General features: G+C 33.8%; 1 protein-coding gene across 1 annotated transcript; it reads left to right on the top strand.

Moving 5' to 3' along the window:
• The first annotated feature begins 426 nt into the window (after positions 1–426).
• Positions 427–22,097, top strand: LOC134233084 (SID1 transmembrane family member 2-like). Its single transcript, XM_062715078.1, has 29 exons — positions 427–435; positions 639–722; positions 886–1,033; positions 1,239–1,332; positions 1,520–1,572; positions 1,788–1,862; positions 2,264–2,454; positions 5,252–5,325; positions 5,490–5,556; positions 5,881–6,029; positions 9,150–9,316; positions 9,762–9,898; positions 10,379–10,481; positions 10,581–10,654; positions 10,820–10,866; positions 11,029–11,134; positions 14,408–14,518; positions 14,688–14,801; positions 15,440–15,493; positions 18,732–18,784; positions 19,142–19,301; positions 19,424–19,498; positions 19,660–19,801; positions 20,039–20,139; positions 20,415–20,482; positions 20,788–20,929; positions 21,290–21,446; positions 21,695–21,764; positions 21,857–22,097. The coding sequence occupies exons 1-29, from the start codon at positions 427–429 to the stop codon at positions 21,942–21,944; spliced, it is 2,913 nt and encodes a 970-aa protein (XP_062571062.1). The 3' UTR covers positions 21,945–22,097.
• Positions 22,098–26,683: the final 4,586 nt, after the last annotated feature.

Here is a 26,683-nt window from a genome sequence, read left to right as displayed (position 1 = left end):
ATAATTATAAATTAAAGAAAAATTAATGTCATTTTTAAAAAATCTTCTTCTCAAGAACCACTGGGCCAGGAAAGATGAAAACTCATGTGGAATCATCCTCAGGTAGTGTAGATTCAAGTTTGTTCATGACCCTCGGGCAAGGGTGGGACCACAATGGCCGATCAAAGTTTTACATGGGAATATATAGAAAAAACTTTAAAAATCTCCTTCTCAAGAACCACTGGGCCAGGAAAGATAAAACTCATGTGGAATCATCCTCAGTCAGCGTAGATTCAAGTTTGTTCAAATCATGACCCCCGGGGGTAGGGTCGGGCCACAATGGCCGATCAAAGTTTTACATAGGAGTATTTAAAAAAAAACTTTAAAAATCTTCTTCTCAAGAACCAAAATACTGAATTTGTTTGGTTTTTATGCCTTCCTTGAAGTATGGCATGTGTACTGTAGACAGCTTTCATACTGGAGTCGAGTACATTTTTCCTTTTGCTACAAAAACCAAATCCTGTTAACCAGTATTTTTTCCTTCAACAAAAAAAATTTGACCACATAAAAAGGAATTGATTCATTGTATTATTCAATAGAAGATTGAGAACTGTGCAGCATTTTCCCTCAGACTTATTAGAAATTACTTACATTTTTAGTGTCCTGTTTATGATCTCAATGTTAATGTGGAATTTGAAGGAGCGTACCAAACTATGACCAAACAGGCTGCTATTCAGATTGAGGTATATTTTCTTATATACATGTAGAAAAAAATTATTTTGATTTATATTCTAAATATATTTACAGAGCTTTATATTAAAAAAAGAAAGAAAAAACATTTCCTATTAAGTTTTTTCACCAGCGCTGGAGGTACTCTTGATTTAGGAGGTTATTTATATATTTCAGAGAACGGATTATCCAGGAAATGCTTTCTATGTCATTTTTGTTCTGAAACCATTAGACAAAGTCTGTTCTTCAGAACTTGAAACAATTTTACCAGCGGGGTTCAAACGAGAGAAGAATATAACGCTGGAAATTAAGACAACTATAAGTGGTATGATCATCAGCTGAGATCTTTAAACAATCAATATATTTTGATATAATCAAAAATTAAAAACACAGCATGTACCTGTAAATCAAGATTAATTTTGTTTGAGTGAATTTTATAAATTTGTAGAGCACACACAAAAGACACAAAAATTAATTCCGAAAAAATACAATGATTTCAATGCACTAATTAGATTGTTGTGATTTTTCAGGTGACAAATACTACTGGGGAATGTTATTTGCTATATCTCTCTTTGGATCCTTTTACGTGTTAGCTTTCTGTATCGGATGTTTTTATCATGGATGGTACAGTACATGGATCTTTTACCTAAAATTTAAGAAGAAATATATGCGTAAATGCAACACTGTACATGTACATTTTGATTTTGCATGAAGCAGAATTATCAGTTCTCACAATGCCTCATCAACTTAATTCAAGGATCATAATTGATATACATGTAATCTATAGTATTATGTTGTTGTTTTTCTTCAGTTCAAAACACAGAGGAATATGGATGATTCCTGAGTCTCCAGACCAAATATCAGGTCAGACTTGATATTGGGCTGAAAAAAATCATGTTTTTTTTAAGATTTAAAAGATACTGAGCTTGGGTGTCATTATATATGCTCTTTTCATCAAAAAGAAAAAAAAAATGACTTTGAAATACATGTAACATAAAGAAATTTATAAGTTGCATGTTTATTCTTGTAATTTTATGTGTATTCTTGTTAAATATTCTTCAAAGTCTACTATTTTACAGAGAGTATGGACAATCCAGCAAGACCCCTAAATACAAGGACTGGTTCTTCAACATATGGATCTATTCATCAGCAAGGTGTAGTATAGTCTTATGAAATAGTGCATATTATTTTTATTCTTTTATTTTAAAAAAATTGAAAAATAACTATATTTTTGCATCACCAGTCCTTTGCTTGGCCAGTCTTTTGTCATAGAGAACTTGCATTTCGTTTTTCAAAAAAACATATTGCATCATGAGATGCTTACTCTCCTATGGCACCTGATCCCACCAGAGTTGAATAGCTCTCACCATTGTAATATTTCCATGTATGAATTTGGTTTACATATTTGAAAATGGGGTAAATGCAAAGTATGATGGATGGACAGACTAAAAGACAGAAGGATGGAAACAAATGAGATAGACTCTATATGTTTTTGCTATATTCATGGCAGGGCATAAAATATAGTAGATTTGTGAAAATTAAAACTACATTATAGATGCTGATGATGATCACAATGACTTGCTGAGCACCACTGTCAAAACTGCTGATACATCATCTGCCCTTCCAACTACCAGGAATACTAGAAGTACAAATGCAGCAGACAACATGTCCATCAGTTCTCTTGATTCAGACGACATTGATTTCCTCAAAGATGCAGACTTGGAAAAAGATGTCTTCAGGACAAAAGTGAGTAAAAAGTGATGATTGTTTTCTTTAGTACTCTGCAAGTTATTTAATAAATATTCAATTAAAAAATGTCCTTAACAATATACATGTAGGTAAACTCAGTGTTCTAACTGGCGACTAATTTAGTTGCCATAGTGCCTAACATTTTTGATTGGTGTCTAAAAAATTTTCATAAATTGCCAAATTGATGACCATTTCAATTTGACTTGTCGACTAGCAAATCCAAAACTTGAAATATTTTTAAAAGAAAATTAATTTTCAAAAAAGTGAAAAGAATAGAAAAAAAATTTTGATTGGCACCTAAAATTTTTCCATAAGTTGCCGAATTGATGACCATTTTAATTTGACTTGTTGATCATCGAATCCGGAACTTTAAATATTTCAAAAAAAAATAATTTTCAGAAAAAGTGAATAGAAGTTGAAAAGAAGAGGAAATGATTTTTAAAAATGGACATGTTTTTTTTTTCTTTATTGGTGACTATTAACTTTTAAAGATTTTTCTTAAAAATATTCCTGGTGACTAAAACTTTGCATTAGCATGACAACTAAAATATTTGATGAGGCGCCAACTGAGGCCTATATTTTGGAGGTCACTTAGAGGCCTGTAGATTAATTTACATGACTGTACATTGCGCTAATGGCTTGATGTGTTGTCAGCTTTCAGCAAAAGACAACTTTTCATTAACTCAAGGTAATTCGAAGCTTTCGAGCCCCATTTTATGAATGAGTACACTGGTCTCTCCTCTGCCTTGTAGAAAATTTGAAACAGAAAGTTCAGTATTCCACATATTATGTCCACAACACTTAACTATCATATGTACCTAAAGTGGAGTGATACCCTCTTCCCTATATTATAATGAAAAACAAATAATAAGAGTTCATTGCACTGTATTCCCAAAAATATTATATTTCTCTGTCAATTGCATCCATATGCTGTTCTATGCAAGTGGACAAAGACAAAGCAAAACAGATCAGCATAGATTAGTTTAATCTCTCTGTGATTGTGAGTATAAAGGATATCCAAATCAAACTTGTACATGTGGTTCATCTTTAGACACTTCAAGGTGCTTCAAGTTGTTTTCATATGTGCTCCTTAGTAGGTTTTGTCCTATAAAGACAACTAAGGATAACCATTTCTTTTTTAAGTTCTTATTCTCACAGATTGTTACTTGCTATCTTGTTTAAAATGATTTGTTTTGAATTTCAGTAACTATTGAAGTTCCACTGTTGGCACAACTGAAATCTGTACCTACAGTACTTTCAGGTCTCTCTGTATTTATAACTGTGGAGGCAGAACTATTCGCACAACTAAATTTTGTACTCCCACAGCTAACAGGTCTCTCTGAATGTTTGATTGTAGAGATCCCACTGTTGGCGCAGCTAAACTTCAGACTTCGACTGCTTATGGGTCTGTGTGAATACTCTGTAGCTGAATGAGAGAAAGAAGTGAGTGCAGTTGCAGCTGACCTTGGTCTATTACTCTCTGTGTCCATGGTGTGATGACCAGAATCTTCAGGAGAGTGGGACATGACCCAGTTTTGAACCCATTCCTCTTGATATTTTCCAGTTGTCTTTAACCTGTCCCATTTTCTAGATTGGGATGTTCTTTCACTTAATTCTCCCTGATGATGAAATTTAACCTGTAAAGTTTGATTTTCAGCTTCAAGTTTGGCTATTTTATTCTTTTGATCTGAATTAATGTCTTCTAGCTTCTCTATCTTTTTCTGTAGTCCAAGATGTTCATCATTCAATTCTTGTTTCTTTTCCTCAAGAATTCTGAAATCTTGCTGATATTTGTGTATTCTGCTCTCATAATCTGTCACTTTTTGTTGAAGGTTATCACTTCTTCTCCTAAGTTTGTCATTTTCTTGCTTTTCTGATTCCAACTCAAGAATTTGAATTTGGACTTCATTTTTTGCATCTTTTAAATTTTGGCTATAGAATTCTTTCATTGTGTTATAATTTTCTTCTTTTGCCTTCAGTTGACTTCTAAGATGACTGAGCTCTTTCAAAATATCAGCAATTAAATTATGTAATGAAACAGTCTCTTCATTGTCTCTAGCCATTTTCTTCATTTCTTCAATGGATTCCTGTAAACTCTGAATAGTTTCTTTAGCACAAGATATTGTTGTTAATTGGGACACCCCCTGTCCAGCCACAATTTGATGGATTTGTTTCACTAGATTTTCAACTCCTCCAGTATGAGATTTTCCTGTGTCTTTTCCTTTTCTAGGCGTTATACCCTTCTTTGGAACTAATGTTCTGTTTCTTTCTGTCTCCTTGGAATAATTCACGTTTCCTACAGACATTGATCTGGATACATTTTTTCGTGTCACACCAGCCATGTTGTATAATATTAATATTTTCTAATGTCACTGAAAATCAGACGGGATATGAAGAAGTCAGTTGTAACATCTGATCTGCTCTATAAATCTTTTTGTACAAATAGACTTCGAAATTTTATTGATTTTCCTTCAAGTCTAGACAGAGAATTCAAACTTTTGAGGAGAAAACCAACGTCTCTTTCACAATAAACGACTAATTTCTATAAACAATAGCTTTTTAAAATTTTAAGGTCAACTAACAATAGAGGTTATTTAAATACATGACTAATTGTTATCTGTTTCATATGCTCCTGGTAGCTGAAGAATTTGTGAGGTCTTGCATGACATGACAAACTGTATGTGAAACTAAACCCTTTAATAACCTATGACTTTCCTTCAGATTAACTTACATGTATTGTTATAATCATTGTTTGAGATGCCAAAGTACAACTGTACTTTGTTCTGTTTTTCAGACTGAGTTATTTGTTTGTGATTTATCAAGAAAGAAATACAAAAAACAAGCAAGAAATTATGCTATATATTGGAGGTAAATAAGCTTTGCTGTCCTAGCTAGTATGTACATGTACACGTAATTCTTTTTTTTCCCCCCAAGAAATGGAACTGTACAGTTTACAAACTAAATGAATTATATACTTATTTCATTATTTCATGAATATGGAATACATGTATTTCTTCTCCCTATTTTCTCAGAAACTTGGTTGCAATATCTATATTCTATGGACTTCCTGTACTGCAGTTAGTGTTCACGTACCAAAAGGTAGGCATTAAAATGGTGCATACACTAGTATATTATCAAATACTGTAATTTGTAAGAAGACAACTTAACTGACATATTTTTTTTTTATTAAATAATCATTAAAACCATTAACAATTATTTTTTTATTGCTAAAAGATGTAAAAACACTTAATGTTATTATAATAATTTTTTTGCAGATTGTGAAGTAAATTTTTTTGCTGATGTTTAACTGTCTGCCATTTTTTTTTAACTCTAAACATGTTACATGCAAGCTTTAATTTAAGAGATTATAAGTTGGTAAATGTATTATTGGTGATCCATTGAAGTATTAATACGTTATTGCAGGTATTAAATGTGACAGGAAATCTAGACATCTGCTACTACAATTTTAATTGTGCTCACCCATGGGGTCTTGTCAGTTCATTCAACAACATCTTCAGCAATATTGGATATGTCTCTCTGGGCCTCCTGTTCTTGTTTCTGGTGTACAGAAGGTATATGATTAAAAGTGCTAGATTACCAGACAGAGAATAAAATGCATGTAATAGAAAAAGTTATAAATATAAGTAGTTTTATTCAAGTTTCTCCTTTTAAGGTCACCTGAGCTGAAAGCTCAAGTGAGCTTTTCTGATCACATTTTGTCTGTAGTCCATCTGTCTGTCCATCTGTAAACTTTTCACATTTTCGACTTCTTCTCAAGGACCACTAGGTACAATTTTAACCAAACTTGGTACAAAGCATCCTTGGGTGAAGGGGAATTTAAATTGTTATAATAAAGGGCCAAGCCACCTTCCAAGGGGAGATAATAAGAAAATACAAAAATACAAATGTAGGATGTGGTCATTAAAAAATCTTCTTCTCAAGAACCATTGGGCCTGAAAAGTTGAAACATATGGAAGTATCCTGAGGTAGTATAGATTCTAAATTTTTCAGATCATGACTCTCGAGGGGTAGGGTGGGGCCACAATAGGGAATCCAAGTTTTACATAGAAATATAAAGGGTAAAACTTTAAAATCTTCTTCTCCAAAACCCATGGGCTAGAAAAGCTGAAAGTTATGTAAAAGCATTTGTCACAGATTATTCGCAAGTTTATGTAACTTTAAGGTTATTGTTACGTCATAATGCCTTACATTACGTTTCTATAGTTAACAACAAGTCTAAAATAAACCACAAAATGGTGTGGAATTTCCACAACATTTTGGTGCTGTGACCAGGATGTTGTGGAAAGAATAGAAATGCATCTTGATCACATAGTGGTTTATTTTAGACTTGTTGTTATGCCCCCCTTCGAAGAAGGGAGGGCATATTGCTTTGCTGCTCTATGTCAGTCTGTCGGTCCATTTAGTTTCCGTTCATTTTCTTCACAACCATTGCACATACTGAACTGAAATTTGGTATACAGGTTTATCAGGTGAATATCTAGGTCAAGTTCTGTTTTGGGTACGATCGCACCGTTTTGACAGAGTTATGCCCCTTGGACTTAGAAAAATTCCACTTATTTGCAGTTTCCGTTCATTTTCTTTGCAGAGGTTGCACATATTGAAATGAAATTTAGTATACAGATTTTTCAGCTGAATATCTAGGTCAAGTTCTGTTTTGGATAGGATCCCACTCTTTTTGTCAGAGTTATGCCCCTTGGACTTAGAAAAATTCCACTTATTTGTAGTTTCCGTTCATTTTCTTTGCAGAGGTTGCACATATTGAAATGAAATTTAGTATACAGATTTTTCAGCTGAATTTCTAGGTCAGGTTCTCTTTTGGGTAGGATTGCACCATTGTAGACAGAGTTATGCCCTTTTGGACTTAGAAAAACTCCAATTTGGGGGGAGGGGGGCATAAGTGTTTTACAAACATCTCTTGTTAACTATAGAAACATAACGTAAGCAGACCTGCCTACCCTTCCGCTTTTCACCACAAAATTACGCTATTACGCCACTGATATTAATTTTACGCTTTTGATATTTTGGTTTAAATCCATTATCAACGTCAAAATTTAGAGTCAAATTATGACCTGCTGAAATGGAATGAGAAGTACCAGTAAAAGAAGTAATTAATAGAGGACCAGTTCGATAACTAATGTAATATATCTAGTAGATATATGTTAACCGATATGGCGAAGATTCAGAAAAACTCGAGAAGGCACTACTATGTTAACTATTAATGATATTGCAATAAGTACACCTATTTCTATGCTCAATTTAGTCCATTTTAACATTGCTTTGAACAAGATACAGAAATGCGAGTGTAAAAAAGATAAAATACAGCGTTATTATGTACGATTTGTGTAAACAGCCAAACACAAGCCTTCAATTAAGTGATTTGATACAAATTGACCAAATGTTTCATTAAGGGTGTACGGTTGATTTGAGTTTAATATAGAATACTGGTGTTTTACAACACTTATTTGACAGTAGATGATTCTAAAAAGAAAAGATTATGCTGGTTTTGTTTAGTAATATACAATTTTGGTGATTTTAAAAGAAAATAAAGTATTACAGTAAAACAACAAAATAGGAAAACATGATTGATTACGCTTTTATCTCTTAAATTCCACGAAAAAAAATCTGAAATTACACTCTTGCAATTAAAAGGGTAGGCAGGTCTGCGTAAGGTTTTATGGCGTAACAATAACCTTAACGTTACGTAAAGTGGCAGATAATCCCTGACAAGCATCCTGGGGAAGTGTAGATTCTATTTTGTTCAAATCACGATCCCCGGGGGTAGGGCTGGGTCACAATAGGGAATCCAAATTTTACATAGAAATATATAGGAGAAAACTTTAAAAATCTTCTCAAGAACCACTGGGCCAGAAAAGCTTAAAGTTATGTGAAAGCATCCTGGGGTAGTGTAGATTCTAAATTGTTCAAATCAAGACCCACAGGGTAGGGCAGGGCCACAATAGGGTATCCAAGTTTTACATTGAAGTATATGGGAAAAAACTTTAAAAATCTTCTTCTCAAGAACCACTGGATCAGAAAAGCTGAAACTTATGTGGAAGCATCCTGGTGTAGTGTAGATTCTAAATTGTTCAAATCATAACCCCTGGGGGTAGTATATGGGGAAAAAACTTTAAAAATCTTCTTCTCAAGAACAAGTGGACTAAAAAAGCTTATGTGGAAGTATCCTGGATTAGTGTTGATTCTACACTGTAAACCAACTTTTATTCGCGTGCGAGAAATTTTCGCGATGTTCACGAGAGCCCCGTCATCGCGAATATTTCTCGCCGCGAAGCGGTTCTTACAGTCTATTTGCCTATTAACAACAGATCCAAAATAGGCTTGGTCGCGAAAAATTAATCGTCGCGAACTAGTTTATCCCCGGGAAATCGCGAAATAAAGTCATCGCGAATAAAAGTTGGTTTACAGTATTGTTTGAATCATGGCCAGTTAGGATTGTCAAGGTCAAGTTAGGTATTACAAAGCGGGAAATCTGTTAAATGACAGAATGGCTAAAGTTACTCAGGTGAGCAATGTGGCCCATGGGCCTCTCATTTACTATAAATATTGTTTATACAAGTACATTGATTTTGGAAACTTAAAATGAATATTAATTAATAATTATTAATATTTATTAAAAATAAATAAGAATTTACTACATAATGATGTTTTTATAGAAAGCTGATATATGGGCTGGCAGTACAACAAGATAAATCTATGAAGAAGGAGCTAGGGATCCCCCAACATTTTGGCCTATTCTTTGCCATGGGCTTAGCCCTCATCATGGAGGGGGTCATGAGTGCTTGTTACCATGTCTGTCCCAACTACTCCAACTTTCAGTTTGGTGAGATATTAATTTTCCCTATTAGTCAATCATTATGCAACTACATTTAGGTAATGTCACCCACAAGGTGCAGTGGTTAGAGCCTTTGTCATGGAATAAGGATTTAATCCATATGCCACAGGTTCAAGTCACATTGCAGGTCCTGGAGATCTGTCCTTTGGATGAGACTGTATGAACCAAATTCCCATGTTGCATTAGATGCTGGCAGGAAAAAAATTCCTTAACCTCAATGGCCTAAAAGCCATGTATAGGACTAAATTTGCAGCTCTCCACCAGCAAGTCATGGCATCTCAATATGTGTGAAAAATTTTCAAAAGGGACAAAACAAAAAAATAAATCATTTAGGAAATAGTATTTAATTAATCTTATTTGCTACGCATTTTTTCATGCAGCTTAAAATTGAGATTTATATTGAAATTCTAATCAGTGATTTCTATAATTGCAGACACTTCGTTTATGTACATCATTGCCTGCTTATGCATGCTGAAGATCTACCAGACAAGACATCCGGATGTCAGTGCTAAAGCCCACACCTCCTATCTTCTCATGGCCTTTGTCATATTCATAGCTGTCATTGGAGTAGTAAGTGACTATTTTAAAAATTTTGCTGCAATGCTATTTGTACCATTGAGCTACAAAAATTAAATTAAGGATTACTATTTTGTTATTCACTCAGGTGACCTATTGCAATGTGTTTTTTTTTTTGTTTTGTTTTTTTTTCTAGGGGTTGGGGGGTTGGGAGTCTTCTTCCATCACTTGTCATCTGTTGAGAATTTTTATCTATTTCTAGATATGAAACTGTTGAACCAATTTCAACTAATTTGGCTAGCAACTATGAGGAAGGGAACTGAAAATTGTTAATTTCATTCCCCCTCCCCTCCCCCCCCCAACCTTCCACCTGAAGCCTGAGGGCTGGGGGCTAAATTAAAGTAAATGTAATCTTTAAAAATCTTCTTTAGTCATTAACATATATTAAGCACTTGAAATTGTGCAATGATTATTTCTGTTTATTAAGATTATGTATGTTGTAAGTGTCAAACGGATATGTTTAATCTGTTTCAGATATATGGGACCAATATATTTTGGATTTTCTTTGCCTGTGTATACATGTTGTTCTATTTAGTTCTTAGTGTTCAAATCTACTTCATTGGAAGATGGAGAGTAGGTGAGTTTGTCTTCTTCTTTGGAATACAAGTAACGGGCTTCATGTTTATAAAAATACAGTACATCGTAGCACCAAAAAACTTGTTAATTTTTTTTTCAGATAAAGGGATTTTTAGAAGAGTGTATATGGTATGTCGATATGACATGTTGAGATGTAAAAGACCAATGTATCCAGTAAGTACTTTTTTTATTGACTTATATACTTATATAAAGTATACAATGTAGTTATACCCATTAACATATATATCAATTTTATGGAAATTTTCATGCTTATCTTTTGAAATAAAATTGTGTGTTTATAAATATCCTCTATTTATCAGCACTGTCTAATATTTTTAGGATAGAATGGTTTTATTGGTGTTTGGAAATATCATCAATTGGGTAATGTAGGTATATTATGTATATTATTAGGATAAAGTATATCACCAGGCTGAATGATTTCTATTTGACCAAGGAGGAAATGCTTTAAATGTACATAATATAATATAACGAAATCAGAGTCCTTCAGTCTTGTCATTGTATACTTAATATTTTAATCCACTTTGCAGTGCAGTATATGGAGCTGTGTACCATTCTCCAGACTTTGCCACTTATCTGTTGGGAATCTTCATTGGAAATCTTATGATTTATTGTACATTCTACATTATAATGAAGGTATGTCTGTTAGTTGGTCACTTAAGTCCACCTGTCACTATTTGTTGTCATCCTGGGTCCTTAATCAGCTACACACTTGTACACATTTTGAGCTTTTTAGCTCACCTGAGCTGAAAGCTTTTTAAAAATGCATTAGTTGACCATGCCGTTAGTATACAAAGCAGCTATGGCTCTTTAGTCAGTTTGTGGATATCCTAGATTCTCCAAGTATGTCAACCAAAAAGTAGGTCACAGTGACCTTTATTTTGATATTTTACATCTTTTTCTTAGTATTTCTGAAAAAAGTTTGCTTAAAAATTATAATTTTTTTTCCAGTTAAACAATTTAATTCCCCAGAATATATAGAGTACAGTTCATCAGATAAGCTGATTTATCTGTAAATCTTTAACTTTAAAATTGATTTTTAGCTCTTCTGAGCCAAAGGCACAAAGAGCTAATGCTATGGCCATTTGTGTGGTGTGCGTAAACTTTTTAGAATATGGGCCATAACTCAAGAACCCCTTGGCCAATCAGTGCCAAATTTGTCAAAGGGTATCATTGGCCCAAAGGCTACCATTTATACTCAAATAAGGGTTTGGGACCCTTAAACAAGGGGAGATAATCAAGAAAACAAAACCAAAAGTACTGGTTGCTAAAAAATCTTCCTCTCCAGAACCACCAGGCAGATTTTCACCAAACTTACATACAAGGATAAGGATATGTAGAAGATTAAAATTAGCACGGGGAATTACCCTGGGGCAAAGGGCGTGGTCTCAAGGTCACTTCAACGTTGACCTAAATTTACAATTAATAAAAATGTGTATATTTTGCTTACTATAAGGACTAGGATCATCAAATCTAGTTGATGCATCTTAGGACTTCACATCATGTTAACTCAAAAGTAGGTCACGGTGACCTACTTTTTAAATTTTGCGGGACTTTGTTTTCAAATTAATTTGAAGGCATATTTTGGACACTTTAAGGTCTGTAATCATCAAACTTTGTCAGTTGATGCATCTTGGGTCCTTGAACAACGTCAACTTAAAAGTAGGTTACTGTGACCTACTTTTTGAACTTTATGACTAATCCTTTTAAAAACATTTAATCCCATTATTTCAGACACTGGGAGGTTTAGAATCATCAAATCTTGTAAGTTGATGCATCTTGGGACCTTAAAACATATTTATGAAAAAGTAGGTCACTGTGACCTACTTTTTGAATTTTGCTGGCATTTGTTTTCAAATTGTTTGAAACGCATATTTTGATTACCTTCAGACCTACGATCATCAAACTTGGTCAGTAGATGCATCTTGGGTCTTTAATACTCCAGCATGCTAGAGGTTCACGGCGAGATACTTTTGACTTGGCGCCGCGTAACCTCTAGCATCCATTGTAAAAATTCTCGCCGCTGAAACCCCAAGTGGAAAAAAAATATTTTATTAAGAAATAAGGCTTTGTATATTAACGAATGGTACGAAATAATAAAATACTCAATATTTACGATAAAACTTACGCATAAAACACTGTTAACCTCTCGTATTAGCAATAAATCCATTATTTTTTAAATCGAAGCAGAAATTGAAACAAGTCGTCTGTTTAAAATTCGGAAATGGAATTCAGAAAATCTGACGAAACGCAACCAATGTAATGCAACGAAAATTTCGTTTTCTGACAAGCAATCCGCAAAATTAACGTGAAGTCAAATCGAAAGTACTTCTGGAGACAAATTGGAATAATGACAATTTTCATTAATTAACAGTAATGCACACTGAATAAAATGGATTTTATTATTTCTTGTGACTTTCATACCCCATGCAAACACGTAGGTACCTGAAAATTACTTGTAAACAGTTTAATTCACGCTTAATACGTTCCGCCCAAAATCTCAGGCGGAACGAGCTCGTTAGAAAATGGCCTTCGGATGTAAGAGTCCGAGGTATATAAGGAGCGAAGGGACGTTAACCGAGGCTCTTACTTGTAGGAGTAGGGTCTTTAAAAAATGTAGACCAAAATGTAGGTCACGTTGACCTACTTTCGACGTTTTATGGCTGTATTTAAGTATCTTAGGTATTTATTGGCTTAGAATCATCAAACTTTATGAGTTGATGCATCTTTGGTTTTCGGAGAGTGATGACCAAAAAGTAAGTCACGGTGACCTACTTCTGACATTTTATGGCTTTATTTAAGTATCTCCGGTACTTATTGGCTTAGAATCATCAAACTTTGTGAGTTGATGCATCTTGGGTTTTCAGAGATTGTCGACCAAAAAGTAGGTCACAGTGACCTACTTTTGACATTTTATGGCAATATTTAAGTATCTCAGGCACTCACTGCCTAAGAATCATCAAACTTTGTCAGTTGATGCATCTTGGGTTTTCGGAGTGACCTACTTTTGACATTTTATGGCTATATTTAAGTATCTCAGGCACTTATTGGCTAAGAATCATCAAACTTTGTCAGTTGAGACATCTTGGGTTTTCGGAGAATGTCGACCAAAAAGTAGGTCACGGTGACCTACTTTTGAATATCTCGGGTACTTATTAGTTTTACAATCACCAAATTTTGTCAGTTTAGGCACCTTGGGTTTTCGGAGAATGTTGACCAAAAAGTAGGTCACTGTGACCTACTTTTGACATTTTATGGCTATATTTAATTATATCTGGTACTTATTGGCTCGGGAATCATCAAAGTTTGTCAGTTGAGCCATCTTAGGGTTTCATAGAATGTCGACCAAGAAGTAGGTCACTGTGACCTACTTTTGAATTACTCAGGTACTTATTGGCTTAAAAATCATCAAACTTTGTCAGTTTAGGTATCTTGGATTTTTGGAGAAAGTCGACCAAAAAGTAGGTCACTGTGACCTACTTTTGACATTTGAGGGCTATATTTAATTATATCTGGTACTTATTGGCTTAGAATCTTCAAACTTTGTCAGATGATGCATCTTGGGTTTTCGGAGAATATCGACCTAAAAGTAGGTCATGGTGACCTACTTTTGATTATCTCAGGTACTTATTTACTTAGAATCATCAGTCTTTGTCAATTAATGTATCTTGAGTCCTCAGAAAATTTCAATCAAAAGGTAGGTCACTGTGACCTACTTATGGTATTTTATAATTATATTATAAGATCTTCAGTCTTAACTGGTAAATATTATCAAACATTGTCAGTTGATGCATTTTGGGTCTTATGATACTAATAGAGTTGGAGGCTTCTAATAGAAGTGATAGATTGTACAATTTATCAGAAGAGCGATTCAAGGCCCTTGGGCCTCTTGTTTTTATTCATCTGTAGTTGCGGTATGGTGAGAGAATTCACCTCCTTGCTGGCTGTATTATTGCTGGAGCTGTCATTGTGTGGGCCCTTGCTCTTTATTTCTTTTTCTCTAATCTGACATCCTGGCAAGTAAGTGGAAGTAACTGAAGTTTATTTAAATCTTTATAAAAGGCTGTTATACATATTAAGTAACAGAATAGCTGGGAGGATTTGAATCTTTGTTTTATTGACAATGGTCAATCTTTTTTTGTATTTAAGAGTAATGAATGTCATTTGGTTGTTGTTTTTTTTATTATAGAAAACCCCTTCCAGATCAAGAGAAGGAAACAGAGACTGCATGCTGCTGGAATTTTATGATGCTCATGACATTTGGCATTTCCTTTCCTCCATTGCCTTGTTCTTTTCCTTTTTGGTAAATTATCATCAATACATAACTTTAAAAAGTTTTCTTTTCAAAGAACATTACAAATTCTTATCAAATATCATATCTTCTAATAAAGAAGTACGTGTACATATATATGTACATGTACATGTATTAGGAGGCATTGTTTGTATCAAATTCTGAATGTTGGTACAATGTATATAGATTTTCATATGCGACTGACAACCCAAACTTACAAGCATTTATAAACACATTAGTTTTCGAATGTGTAACATATAAAACATATATATACACGTGCTGTACGTTGTTTTAAGTTGCAAAAAGTCAGGTCTTAAATATTGAGTTTAACAAATTGTTTTCATTTTAATAATATTCAAAAACGTATGAAAATCAAAATTCATTTGATGCAATATAATTGCCACCAAAATGTGTTGTATCTTGATCTGCTTCTTTACAATCCTCCATCAATTTGCACATGCAGATTTAAAAAGAAGGGGGTCCTCTTTTATAATGTATGTGTGGTTTACCTGTCATTTGTATCATTTTTGTTATGATAATTAAGACATTGTTTGATGAAAAATGTTTAAACTACAAATCTTTTTTATCGATAATTTTACTGCTTTCATATAAAATTACAAATAATACTTGCAGTAATGTTTTTGTTTCAGGTTCTTCTCACGTTGGACGATGAAATGGTTACTTTCCACAGAGACCAAATACACGTGTTTTAGTGATCATTTTGTAAACATGTCTTTCTCAAACATGCTATCAAAGACCATACAGTGCTATTTATATTTTTCCCCGTATTGTCTTAAATTGAAGCATCTATTTTTGTGATGGAGATTCAGACTAGTGTATTTCTGCCATTTGATGGGAGATAAGTATGAAATAAAGTAGAGTTGGCTGTAAGCTTTTTTTTTAAAAAGGGAATACCAAAACCAAAGAATATACAAGTTTCTCCAAGATTTGTGTAAAATGGGAGTGATACGTCAATCTATATAGAGGGAGCTAATTTATCTTAATTGAATAATATTAGGATATTGTTAAAATCTTGAGAATAAACATTTACAAATCTATATGATTGTATATCTTTATAAAGTGTACACATGTAAATTGTAGGACCAGGGGCAGGGATGGGCTACAAAGGATGCCCAAAGTGTTACTTTTTTTGTATTTGCATACATGTTATTTGTTTTGTATATATGCATTTATTTTTTAAAAAGTAATTATTACATACTCATGATACTTCCTAATAAAGTATAAACTCAACTTGTATAAAGTATAAAAAAATCATATTTTGTTGATATTTTTATCTTTTCCAAAATTGATATTGTTTATATATGTACATGGATTTTTTTTTTGTCACTGTTACAATGTTTCAAAGAATACAGAGTTAAAAGCAAGCAAATATTGTACATGTTCATATTTTTTTCTCAAATATGTTATGTTTATCTTTCTTCATTTTATACATAAAGATCTCTCACCAGGATTGTAGTTTGATATGATTGCTACAGTATCCAGAGAGCTGTGTGTTCTAAGAGCTTTGCATGGATAGAGAAAGAAACTTGAGCTGACACACAGAGATGGATAGATCATATCCAACCACAAACCAATGGGAGATTCTTTGTGTCATATGTCTAAACATAGAAATCATGTTTTTTGCTTGTTTTCATGTGTGAATTCATTTTAATTCTCACCATTTTTATGCAAAAACCAATGTGACATCACATCCATTGATATGAAATTGACATGAATTAGTCTATAAAATATCCACTGTAAAATAAATGTATGTAGAAAAGACATCATAGATGTTTCAAATTATTATACCCCCGCTCTGAAGGGGTATACTGTTTTACCCTTGTGTGTCTGTCTGTCTGTCCGTAACAAATTTTCGTCGCAGTTTTCTCAGCAAATGCTCATCGCAGATGCTTAGAATTTTAACACAATCTTCTCTGAGGCATGCCATACATTGGGATGCATTTTTGTTCAAATCCAATGTAAACTACCAGTTTGTCTGTTCATCTGTCCATTTCATACAAAAATTTTCGTCACAGTTTCCTCAGCAACTACTCATCGCAGATGCTTGAAATTTTAACAGTATCTTCTCTGAGGCATGCCATACGGTGGGATACATTTTTCATCAAATCCGATGTCAACTTCCTGTTTGTCTGTGCATCTGTCCATTTCATACATGACAAATTTTTGTCACAGTTTTCTCAGAAACTACTCGTCGCAGATGCTTGTAATTTTAACTCAATCTTCTCTGAGGCATGCCATATGGTGGGATGCATTTTTGATCAAATCCGATGTCAACTTCCTGTTTGTCTGTGCATCTGTCCGTTTCATACATAACAAATTTTCTTCGCAGTTTTCTCAGCAACTACTTAATTTTAGTACACTCTTTGTTGAGGCATGCTATATGGTGGGATTAATTTTGATATGAATCTGTCAATTTCATATTTTTCTGTGCATCTGTCCGTAATTGAACTTATGTATATTAACATGATAGTGTTTATTCACACCAGAGTGGGGGGTATTCCTAGTGAGCACTGGCTCACAGATTTCTTGTTGAATATACATTTTATAGGGTCGTAGAAATCATGCAAGGATCCATGGTATGATTGTCACAAATCTGATGATGCATTTGACAGAAACTATTTATTTCAGAAGTTGTGGTTGCATTGATAGCTAAGTCAGACGTTATTTACTTTTGGATCAGGTGGAAATTTTAAAGCATGTATTTCAATGATATGGATGATTTGTTGTTTTATAATTAGCAAAGTGCTTGACTATAATATGTATATTAGGATGTCAAATTTTTGTTGTTGGATATGATTTATGATTAAAAAAATGTATTATAATCACATACGGGATATACATGTCACGCAACAGAAGGATCATATGAAAAAAATGCAGATACATTTATGTGACAAAAAGGAGTTACTGTATTAAATCTGTGATAAAAATTTCTCAGGCATGAGAAATATATAAGTACATATAATATAATATAGTATTGTAAATTCTATTCCTATAATCAATTAAAACTGTTAAAATTTAAGTGAAATATTGTTTTAGTCTGTTTATATATAAAGGTGTTCATTATTTTCTATCTTGCAAGCAGTATCAAATATTGTTCAGTGTCTGTTCTATTCATGAAGCTCTATGTAATGTAGAACTATATATAGTTAATGGTTTTAATGTTAAACAGTAAAACTGCTTATCTTTGTAATTTCACTACCTTGACATTTTTGGTATGGTACAAGTCCACAGAATATAGTTTACTAATCAAAATCAGATTAAACTGTGTAACACAATTGACATATCTCTATTTGCTTTTGTCAATCATGCATCACTCAGAGAAACTTCATAAAATTTTCAGCTTCTTCTCTTGAAAAGTTTGCGATAGGTACAAAACTTGTGAATTTCTTAATGAATCCAGTGCACAAAAATCAAGAAAGGTGTTTATGGCCCAAGGGTCAGGGTTTGGGGAGTTACATGTATCTAATCATGCAATTTTTTTCACAGAAAATTTGTTGTAATTTCGTACTCTTCAATAGTAACTTTGCCCTTGATATTTAATTTACAAACTGAATTTGATTTTTATACACTTGAAGCTTTGGAAATTTCATGTTTGCTTTTCTTCGATTAGTTATGCAGTGACATAAACATTTTTTTTCATAGAATAGGACCAGTGATGTTTGAAGTAACCAAAAAATAAAATTTGCGTTGAATAGAATACCGGTAGTTATAATTTGAATAGAATATTTATAGGAATGAAAACTACCTGTATGGGTCGAATAAATTACGAACGCACTAACATATTACTATCCCAACCTTGATCAAGTTAACCTGACACGAACAAGGCAAACGTAAACAAAGAGAAGTTGAGAAGACAAATATACAAATGACACCAGAATACTTGTTTTAACGTGATGTGTTATTAGTGACAATATTGCTCAGATGTTTAAGTCCTTTGGAAAATTGTTTGGAAGGAAGCGCTCGAGTAAAAAGGGGTAATCAGTATGATCTATCATGAAAAGTTAATTTTCGAATTTCCTTTTTTTCACCGTCATACAATCAGTATTAGGTCCGGCACAAGTTTTTGATTTAACTATATTATTGTGTGTCTACATTTTCGACAGACTATATGCATAATCACATACTTTCTTTTTTTCTCTATTTCTTGTTAATAAAAAAACATATTTGTAAACAACACTATAAAAGCTAAACTTTAATGAAACTTTTAATCAATCCAAAGTGTATGTTAATAAAATAAAATTTTATTGTGCAGACTAAAGCTGCAGGAGGTGTACATGTTTTGAGCATTGTTTAAAATGGAAATGATAGAAATTTTTTAATCAATTTAATAGGCGGAAAAGTACGACAGATTCTTCGGAGAGGGACGACAGTTATGAATCAGACAGTAGAATAGTGGCCTGCCGCGTTGCTAAGACCCCAGTGCATGATGATGCTGTGGTTCACCTTTCCCCTGTACAACCAGGCCTCTGTTTATCCTGCAGTAAAGATAAGGTATCATGGGTTTTACACTCGTACGTTGTAATGCTTATTTTCTGAATACAAATTAATGTAGCTGACATATGTAAGACAGTCATGATCGATAGCTGTTAAGTATATTTTTTGCCTTTTTCCAGACAGTAGCCCTTTATGATTATGAAAACCACAATTTAATAGACAGATGGACAGGTCATGAAAGGGAGCTAACAAAGGTAGGTGGTTTTTATACAAGTGATGTTTACAAGACTGATCTATAAAAAAAAATTGTAATCAAAATAACTTTACTCTTTTTGTTTATAGTCATTAACTTTATAACTGTTAGTCATATGATTATGGATGCTAGTGTCTTTTAGCTTAATGTTAATATTTACAGATCCGGAATGGTAAAACAAGCAACAACATATTCAGTGCATCAAGAGACAAGTCTATTAAAATGTGGAGGAGTGGGAATCCAAACTGTTTACAGGAATTCAATGGTCATGACCTTGTAGTGACTGCCATTGATTTAAACCATGGTAAGTGGTAAAGTTTACAGAAAATTCTAAAATTGTGAATATTGTGAAATTAAAAACACTGTAATGTATTCCACATGTACAGTATTTAGAATAAAAACAATATAATGTTGACCATCATACATTCAAATACTTTAGGTACATTGTAGACCCTATTTTGAAAGTAATGTTTTCAATGTCTGTTTGTTACTTTTAAATAACCTTGTATTCAAAGATTATTCATTATAACTATATTTTTAGATGATTCGTGGTTGTGCAGTGGATCTAGAGACAATCATGTGAAGATCTGGGATGTAAACACTGCTCAGTGTCTCTTACAGAGTAATATCCACAGGAACCTAGTAAGAATTAAAAAAAAATAGCAGCCACAGAAATTTATTAAGAATAAAACAATTGCAATATTCACATGGGCTTAGTAAGTAACAAAAACGCATATTCACAGGAACATAAATTAAGAACAAATTTTTGTTTACATTAACTCTGCGTGAAAATTTATGGTGAAACCTCCCTCAGATGGTTAAAGTTTTATTTTAACTTTAGATATGAATAGATTTTCAGAGATGTTGAATTGCCATAAAAATGCATTGTTCTGACAAATAAAATGTTTGTTAAATAGGTGACAGATGTGAAGTTTGTACCAGGCACACATTTACTGGTTCAGACTGGAGAAGACAAGGAAGTCAGGTAACCACTTTAATACTGGTGATGCCTAGCTTTAGTCAAAAGAATATTTTTTATAAATTATTAAAATATTAATGTGTTCATCATCATGTCCAAAAATTCCATTCATATTGTAAAAGTAGCCTTTTTCATCCATTTTTGGGCAGAATTTTACATTGAATTCTTTAGATGCCAAATTTTTTTGAATTTCTATTTGATTGTAAGTTTGGGTCAAGCAAAATGCTCTCGGTATAGAGATATTATATTTAATGGTTATAGACACAAAAAAGCTACTGTAACAGCAAGAATACATACTTTTCTTTTGATAGGTTATTTGACACAAGAACCCTTCAGGTTGTTCACAGTTTTCCCAGGAAGCATTATATTCAGATGGCTTGTGATGTCAGTCCAGATGGGTTGTACTGTGTCACATGCAGCAATGGTTTTGGTGGCAAAGGTTGTGAGGCCACGGTAAGGTCAAAGTTCATCCTGAATTATGACAAAATTAACATTCAATATTATAAAATGCTTAAAACTGATGCATATTGATCCCATAAGGATGTTGACAATGCTTTGCTTTCACAATATATTTATGCATAAAATTGTTGGCAAACATTGGTAATTCTGTGCATTTGTTGTGTAATGGTCAGGTGGGTTTGTTTGCCTGTGGCCAGATAGCTCCATTAATAGAGCACCTTTCCCTGACTACTAATTCAAGGGGTCAGGGGTTCAAATCCTGTTCTGGTTTATTGCCTTCTTCTCCTCACCAGTTGCAGTTACAATTTTCTATATTGGATACAGTGTACATTTACATATGTATTTGTTTTTCAGTTATGGGATTTACGAGGGAGGAGTATAGTTCATGAATATAGGGACCACGGTGAAGCTGTGGAATCTTGCATTTTCTTGCTGTCCATTGATGGAAAAAAGATCATAGCTACCACCTCAAGGGACACCACCATTAGACTGTGGGATATGAACACCAAAGGTTTGCACATAAACCTGAATCTGTTATTGTGATTAAATAATTTAGTGTCTAATTTTAAAACCTTATTAAATATATTAATTAATCGATGGGATACAGGGTTAATTTCTATCTCACCGTCAACTTTCCAAATGATTTTGCTTACTCTGGTCCCTACAGAATGGCAAGCTTTCACACATTTATATGGGGTTTGCTATAAAGGTTTAAGCTGAGTAATGTGAATGTTTTTTTGTTTTTTTCTGGTCCTACAGAGTGTCTGACTTGTTTCCCTGTAGCTGGATCTGGTCCACTGACCTCCATTATCTGTTACGATGATCTCAGGTATGTCACCATCCACCGGCCATACTTATTGTAATAGGCATGAAGAGATTATAAAGATTTTAAGTATGTAATGATGTAAAACTATTTTTCAGTTTATGCGTGTCCAGTTTTAACTCTGGCATCATCTCACTCCAGATGTCTCCAGACGATTTCTCTCTGCACCAGACAGGACAGTTTTAACACCAAAAGTCTTAGATTTGTAGAGTTTAAAAATCCTCAAAATACAGCATTGCCAGTCAAATGCTTTATGCAGTCAAGACTTTGTTCCTTTTAAAATCATTTCACATTCTAAACAATTTCTGGAGAAAAAGAATATACACTTTAATTTTATAATATCCACCAAATATGAAAATAACTTTTTATTTAATTTGGACAAATTGCTTTAGAACATACATGTGTTCAGATAAATTAAAGTACCACTGTAATAGAATAATATCTCAGGCAGAATGGATCCTATTTTTATTTACATATCATGAATTGCCTTACATGTAGATCTGTTTTTGAATTCTTGTTTTAAAGGTCAAGGGTATGTGTTCTGTGTATGTGGTGTTTATATAGTTGTACAAGCTGCATAGTGTTTTTGAATTCTTGTTTTAAAGGTCAAGGGTATGTGTTCTGTGTATGTGGTGTTTATATAGTTGTACAAGCTGCATAGTGTTATTTCATTAATTGTACGTAATCATAGCTGCAGAACTGTAGCATTATGATTTTATAAATTATTAGTCTTTGACCGTATTGTTATAGATCCAAAATGCAAATAAAATGAAATTTTGGCAATGTAAGATTTTCTGCACATTATTGGGGAGAATTTCTCCACTTTCCCACATTGGTTAATCAACTATCTTTCACTCCCTAATTCTAAAAAATCTTTAACAACCTGTATATTTTTTCCACCTCCCAACCCTTTGTAGTCTTCTCTGCAAATCAATAAATTCAATTGTCTAAAACTGTTTGCCGGATGGCAAAAATTCAAAACAAGTGAGTTTATTGTTTGTAGAGATGACAATGAAGAGAAAATCTCCCAAACAGTGCACAAAAATTCTTAAATTGAACCCTATTTGCACATTGGGATTTGTAGCATTATGGTCAAAGATGAATAAATAAAAACATAACTCTATAAACAGGTCTGCAGCTACAATGATCACAGTCCACTCTTTATGAGCTCTCCTAGTTTGCCAAATACATTTTGTCCCCCACTGAAAGTGGGGGATATTATATAATTTCATTCTGTCATCTGTCCATCCATTTGTTTGTATTTCTGTGTGTCTGTAACTAAGCCTTTGAGGTTTTGCGAAGAAGTTATACACAACAATTCCCTATGGCGTAAGGAAGTTCAAAGGTCATGGTCATAAATTCAAAATTTTTGGTCTGTTTATAAACACTTTCTATCTGCATGATATCTCAAGAAGCCTTAAATCTTTAGCAATGACATTTTATACCCAAACTCCTTATGACCTATGAAAAATCCTTATTTATTTTAAGGTCAAAAGGTCAAAGTTGTGTAGTAAATTCATACATTCTGAAATTACTTTCATTTCCAGGCAATATTTCAAGAAGCTTTAAATATTGTACTATAATTACCTTTGGCCCTGCCTGCCCTTCTTAAAGTGTCCAACCCCCTTTTACTCCCCCCCCCCCCTTAGATCTTTTTTTGCCTTAAGCATGGGACACAGATTCTCAGAATTAGCTTGTTGAATTTATTAGCTCACCTGAGCCGAAGGCTCAAGTGAGCTTTTCTGATCAAAATTTGTCCGTCGTCTGTCGTCGTCGGCGTCGTAAATTTTTCACATTTTCATCTTCTGCTCAAGAACCACTGGGCCAATTTCAACCAAACTTGGCACAAAGTATCCTTGGGTGAAGGAGATTCAAGTTTGTTCAAATGAAGGGCCACGCCCTTTTCCAAGGGGAGATAATTATGAATTTGTTAAAAATTAATGGCATTTTTAAAAAATCTTCTTCTCCAGAACCGCTGGGCCAGGAAAGATGAAACTCATGTGGAATCATCCTCAGGTAGTGTAAATTCAAGTTTGTTCAAATCTTGACCCCCGGGGCAAGGGTGGGGCCAAAATGGCCGACCCAAGTTTTACATAGGAATACATAGGAAAAATCTTTAAAAATCTTCTTCTCCAGAACCACTGGGCCAGAAAAGATGAAACTCAAGTGGAATCATCCTCAGGTAGTGTAGATTCAAGTTTGTTCAAATCATGACCCCCGGGGCAAGGGTGGGGCCAAAATGGCCGACCCTAGTTTTACATAGGAATATATATAAGAAAAATCTTTAAAAATCTTCTTCTCAAGAACCACTTGGACAGGAAAGATGAAACTCAAGTGGAATCATCCTCAGGTAGTGTAGATTCAAGTTTGTTCAAATCATGACCCCCAGGGCAAGGGTGGGGCCAGAATGGCCGACCCAAGTTTTACATAGGGATACATAGGAAAAATCTTTAAAAATCTTCTTCTCCAGAACCACTGGGCCAGGAAAGATGAAACTCAAGTGGAATCATCCTCAGGTAGTGTAGATTCAAGTTTGTTCAAATCATGACCCCAGGGGCAAGGTTGGGGCCAAAATGGCCGACCCAAGTTTTACATAGGAATACATAGGAAAAATCTTTAAAAATCTTCTTCTCCAGAACCACTCCTGGGCTAGAAAAGATGAAACTCAAGTGGAATCATCCTCAGGTAGTGTAAATTCAAGTTTGTTCAAATCATGACCCCCGGGTCAAGGGTGGGGCCAAAATGGCCGACCCAAGTTTTACATAGGAATACATAGGAAAATTCTTTAAAAATCTTCTTCTCCAGCATCACTGGGCCAGGAAAGATGAAACTCAAGTGGAATCATCCTCAGGTAGTGTAGATTCAAGTTTGTTCAAATCATGACCCCCAGGGCAAGGGTGGGGCCAGAATGGCCGACCCAAGTTTTACATAGGAATATATAGGAAATATCTTTAAAAATCCTTCTCAATTACCACTGGGCCAGGAAAGATGAAACTCATGTGGAATCATCCTCAGGTAGTGCAGATTCAAGTTTGTTCAAATCATGACCCCGGGAGGTAGGGTGGGACCAAAATGGCCGACCCAAGTTTTACATAGGGATATATAGGGAAACCTTTTAAAATCTTCTTTTCAAGTACTTCAAAGCTATGATTAGTGATATTTATATGGAATCATCCTCAGGTAGTGTAGATTCTAGTTTGTTCAAATGATGAAAGCCTGGAAGGGGGGGGGGGGTAGTAAATTCAAGCCCGATGTGCTCAGGTGAGCGCTGTGGCCCTTGGGCCTCTTGTTTTTACATGCATTCATTTTTTTACCGACTGTTTCATTTTCTTTTCTCTTTGTTCAGTTTTAAATTATACATGTATTTATATACATAAACTGATATCATGGGCCTTATTACTTGTTTGACAAATACTAATCTTTTGGTATATTTATACCTTAAAGGTGATGGTATATTTTTTGTGTTTGATACTGTTGTGATACTCATAAGAAAATACATCAACAAGGCTCTAATACTAACTGATGAGAATTTAAGACTGCATGAGTATTTTGATAGGTGTTAGATTTAATATAATGTTAGTTTTTTGTCTGAGTGTACACCATAGCACAAGAATTTTGGTCTGATGACTTTTGATTTTTATCACTGGCACTCTGCTGCAAAACTGTATAGCTCTCTCAGGGCAATAAAATCAGACAGACATACAGATCAGCTAGACTTAAAGATCTATCCATTTACAAAAAAAGAAACATTCTATTTATGCCAACAGTTTATTTAATTACCTTTCAGCTATTTTTGTTGCGTGGTCTTCTGTGGATTTATAACATATTTACTAGCTGTTCCAATGGGTTATTATATTTTAAACTGCCCTCTTATTTTGGAATAAATTTTTCCTCCTATTTGTGATATATTAATTTGTGCTTTATGTTTTTACATGCATTATATTCAAACATATTATCTCCAAAACTTGAGGTCATGGTGAGGGAATTAACTTATTAAGAATAAAGAGATAATATCTATCCCGGTCTTTACTCGAAAAAATGCTTGTTCTATATACAGTAAGAATACATTCAATTGCATAAATTCATGAAAAATGGGAGACTGTGCAGACAAAGCCTATATCAGTTGTTTGTATTCATATTTTTACTTGCCATTTGTATTTTTAATTAGGAATTACTTTAACACATTGTTTTATTAAATATGTTGAAACATCTTGTCAATGAGATTGTTTTTGTTCTGCATCTACATGACATAAAACAGCATCTACACAGTACAGCGTTCCATCAAATGGACAGCTAAATTTTAATTAGGAAGTATAAAATATGGAAAACGATTTACATTGTGCGTGAAAAGAAAAAAATGTTTGTACAATTTCTGCAAATATCTTACACAAGTTTAATTACACCCCCCTTTTTTCAGCTTTATTTTCGCAGATTCGCATGATTCGTTGGGGTTATAAACAATTTATGTATATATATATATATATATATATATATATATATATATATATATATATATATATATATATATATATGAACATTTACTTGTGTCTTTGCGGAAAGTCGTGTAAATGACTGGGTTTTCAAGACCCGTTCGTCACGTGTAGAATGTAAACATAACCTCTGACCTCGACTGGAACGGTAAATCGCGAACCGCTCATTGGAGGGAAAATGCGTTTTGTTTGCACGTGGTACATCGACGATAACAATAGCTGAAAGGGAGAATGGAGTCGGTGTGACAGACGCACGTTGTTCTGCACACAGCAGAAAGATCGGGACCAGCGAGATTCCCAACAACAGAGGATTAATGTTACAATGTCTGGTCAAAAGTTAGGGATCGTTAGCTTAGGAAAAGCCGCGGGAAAGGTGAGAAATTTACTACAGATTGTGAAGAGCGCCTGTGGTGAAAGTAAACAACATGGCGCATG

The sequence above is a fragment of the Saccostrea cucullata genome, unplaced genomic scaffold (assembly GCF_032062105.1).
Source record: "Saccostrea cucullata isolate Sc308-1 unplaced genomic scaffold, CSIRO_AGI_Scuc_v1 ctg4274, whole genome shotgun sequence".
Lineage (NCBI taxonomy): Eukaryota > Metazoa > Mollusca > Bivalvia > Ostreida > Ostreidae > Saccostrea > Saccostrea cuccullata.
Note: the sequence above shows the minus strand (reverse complement) of the source record. Positions and strands in the feature narration are given on the sequence as shown.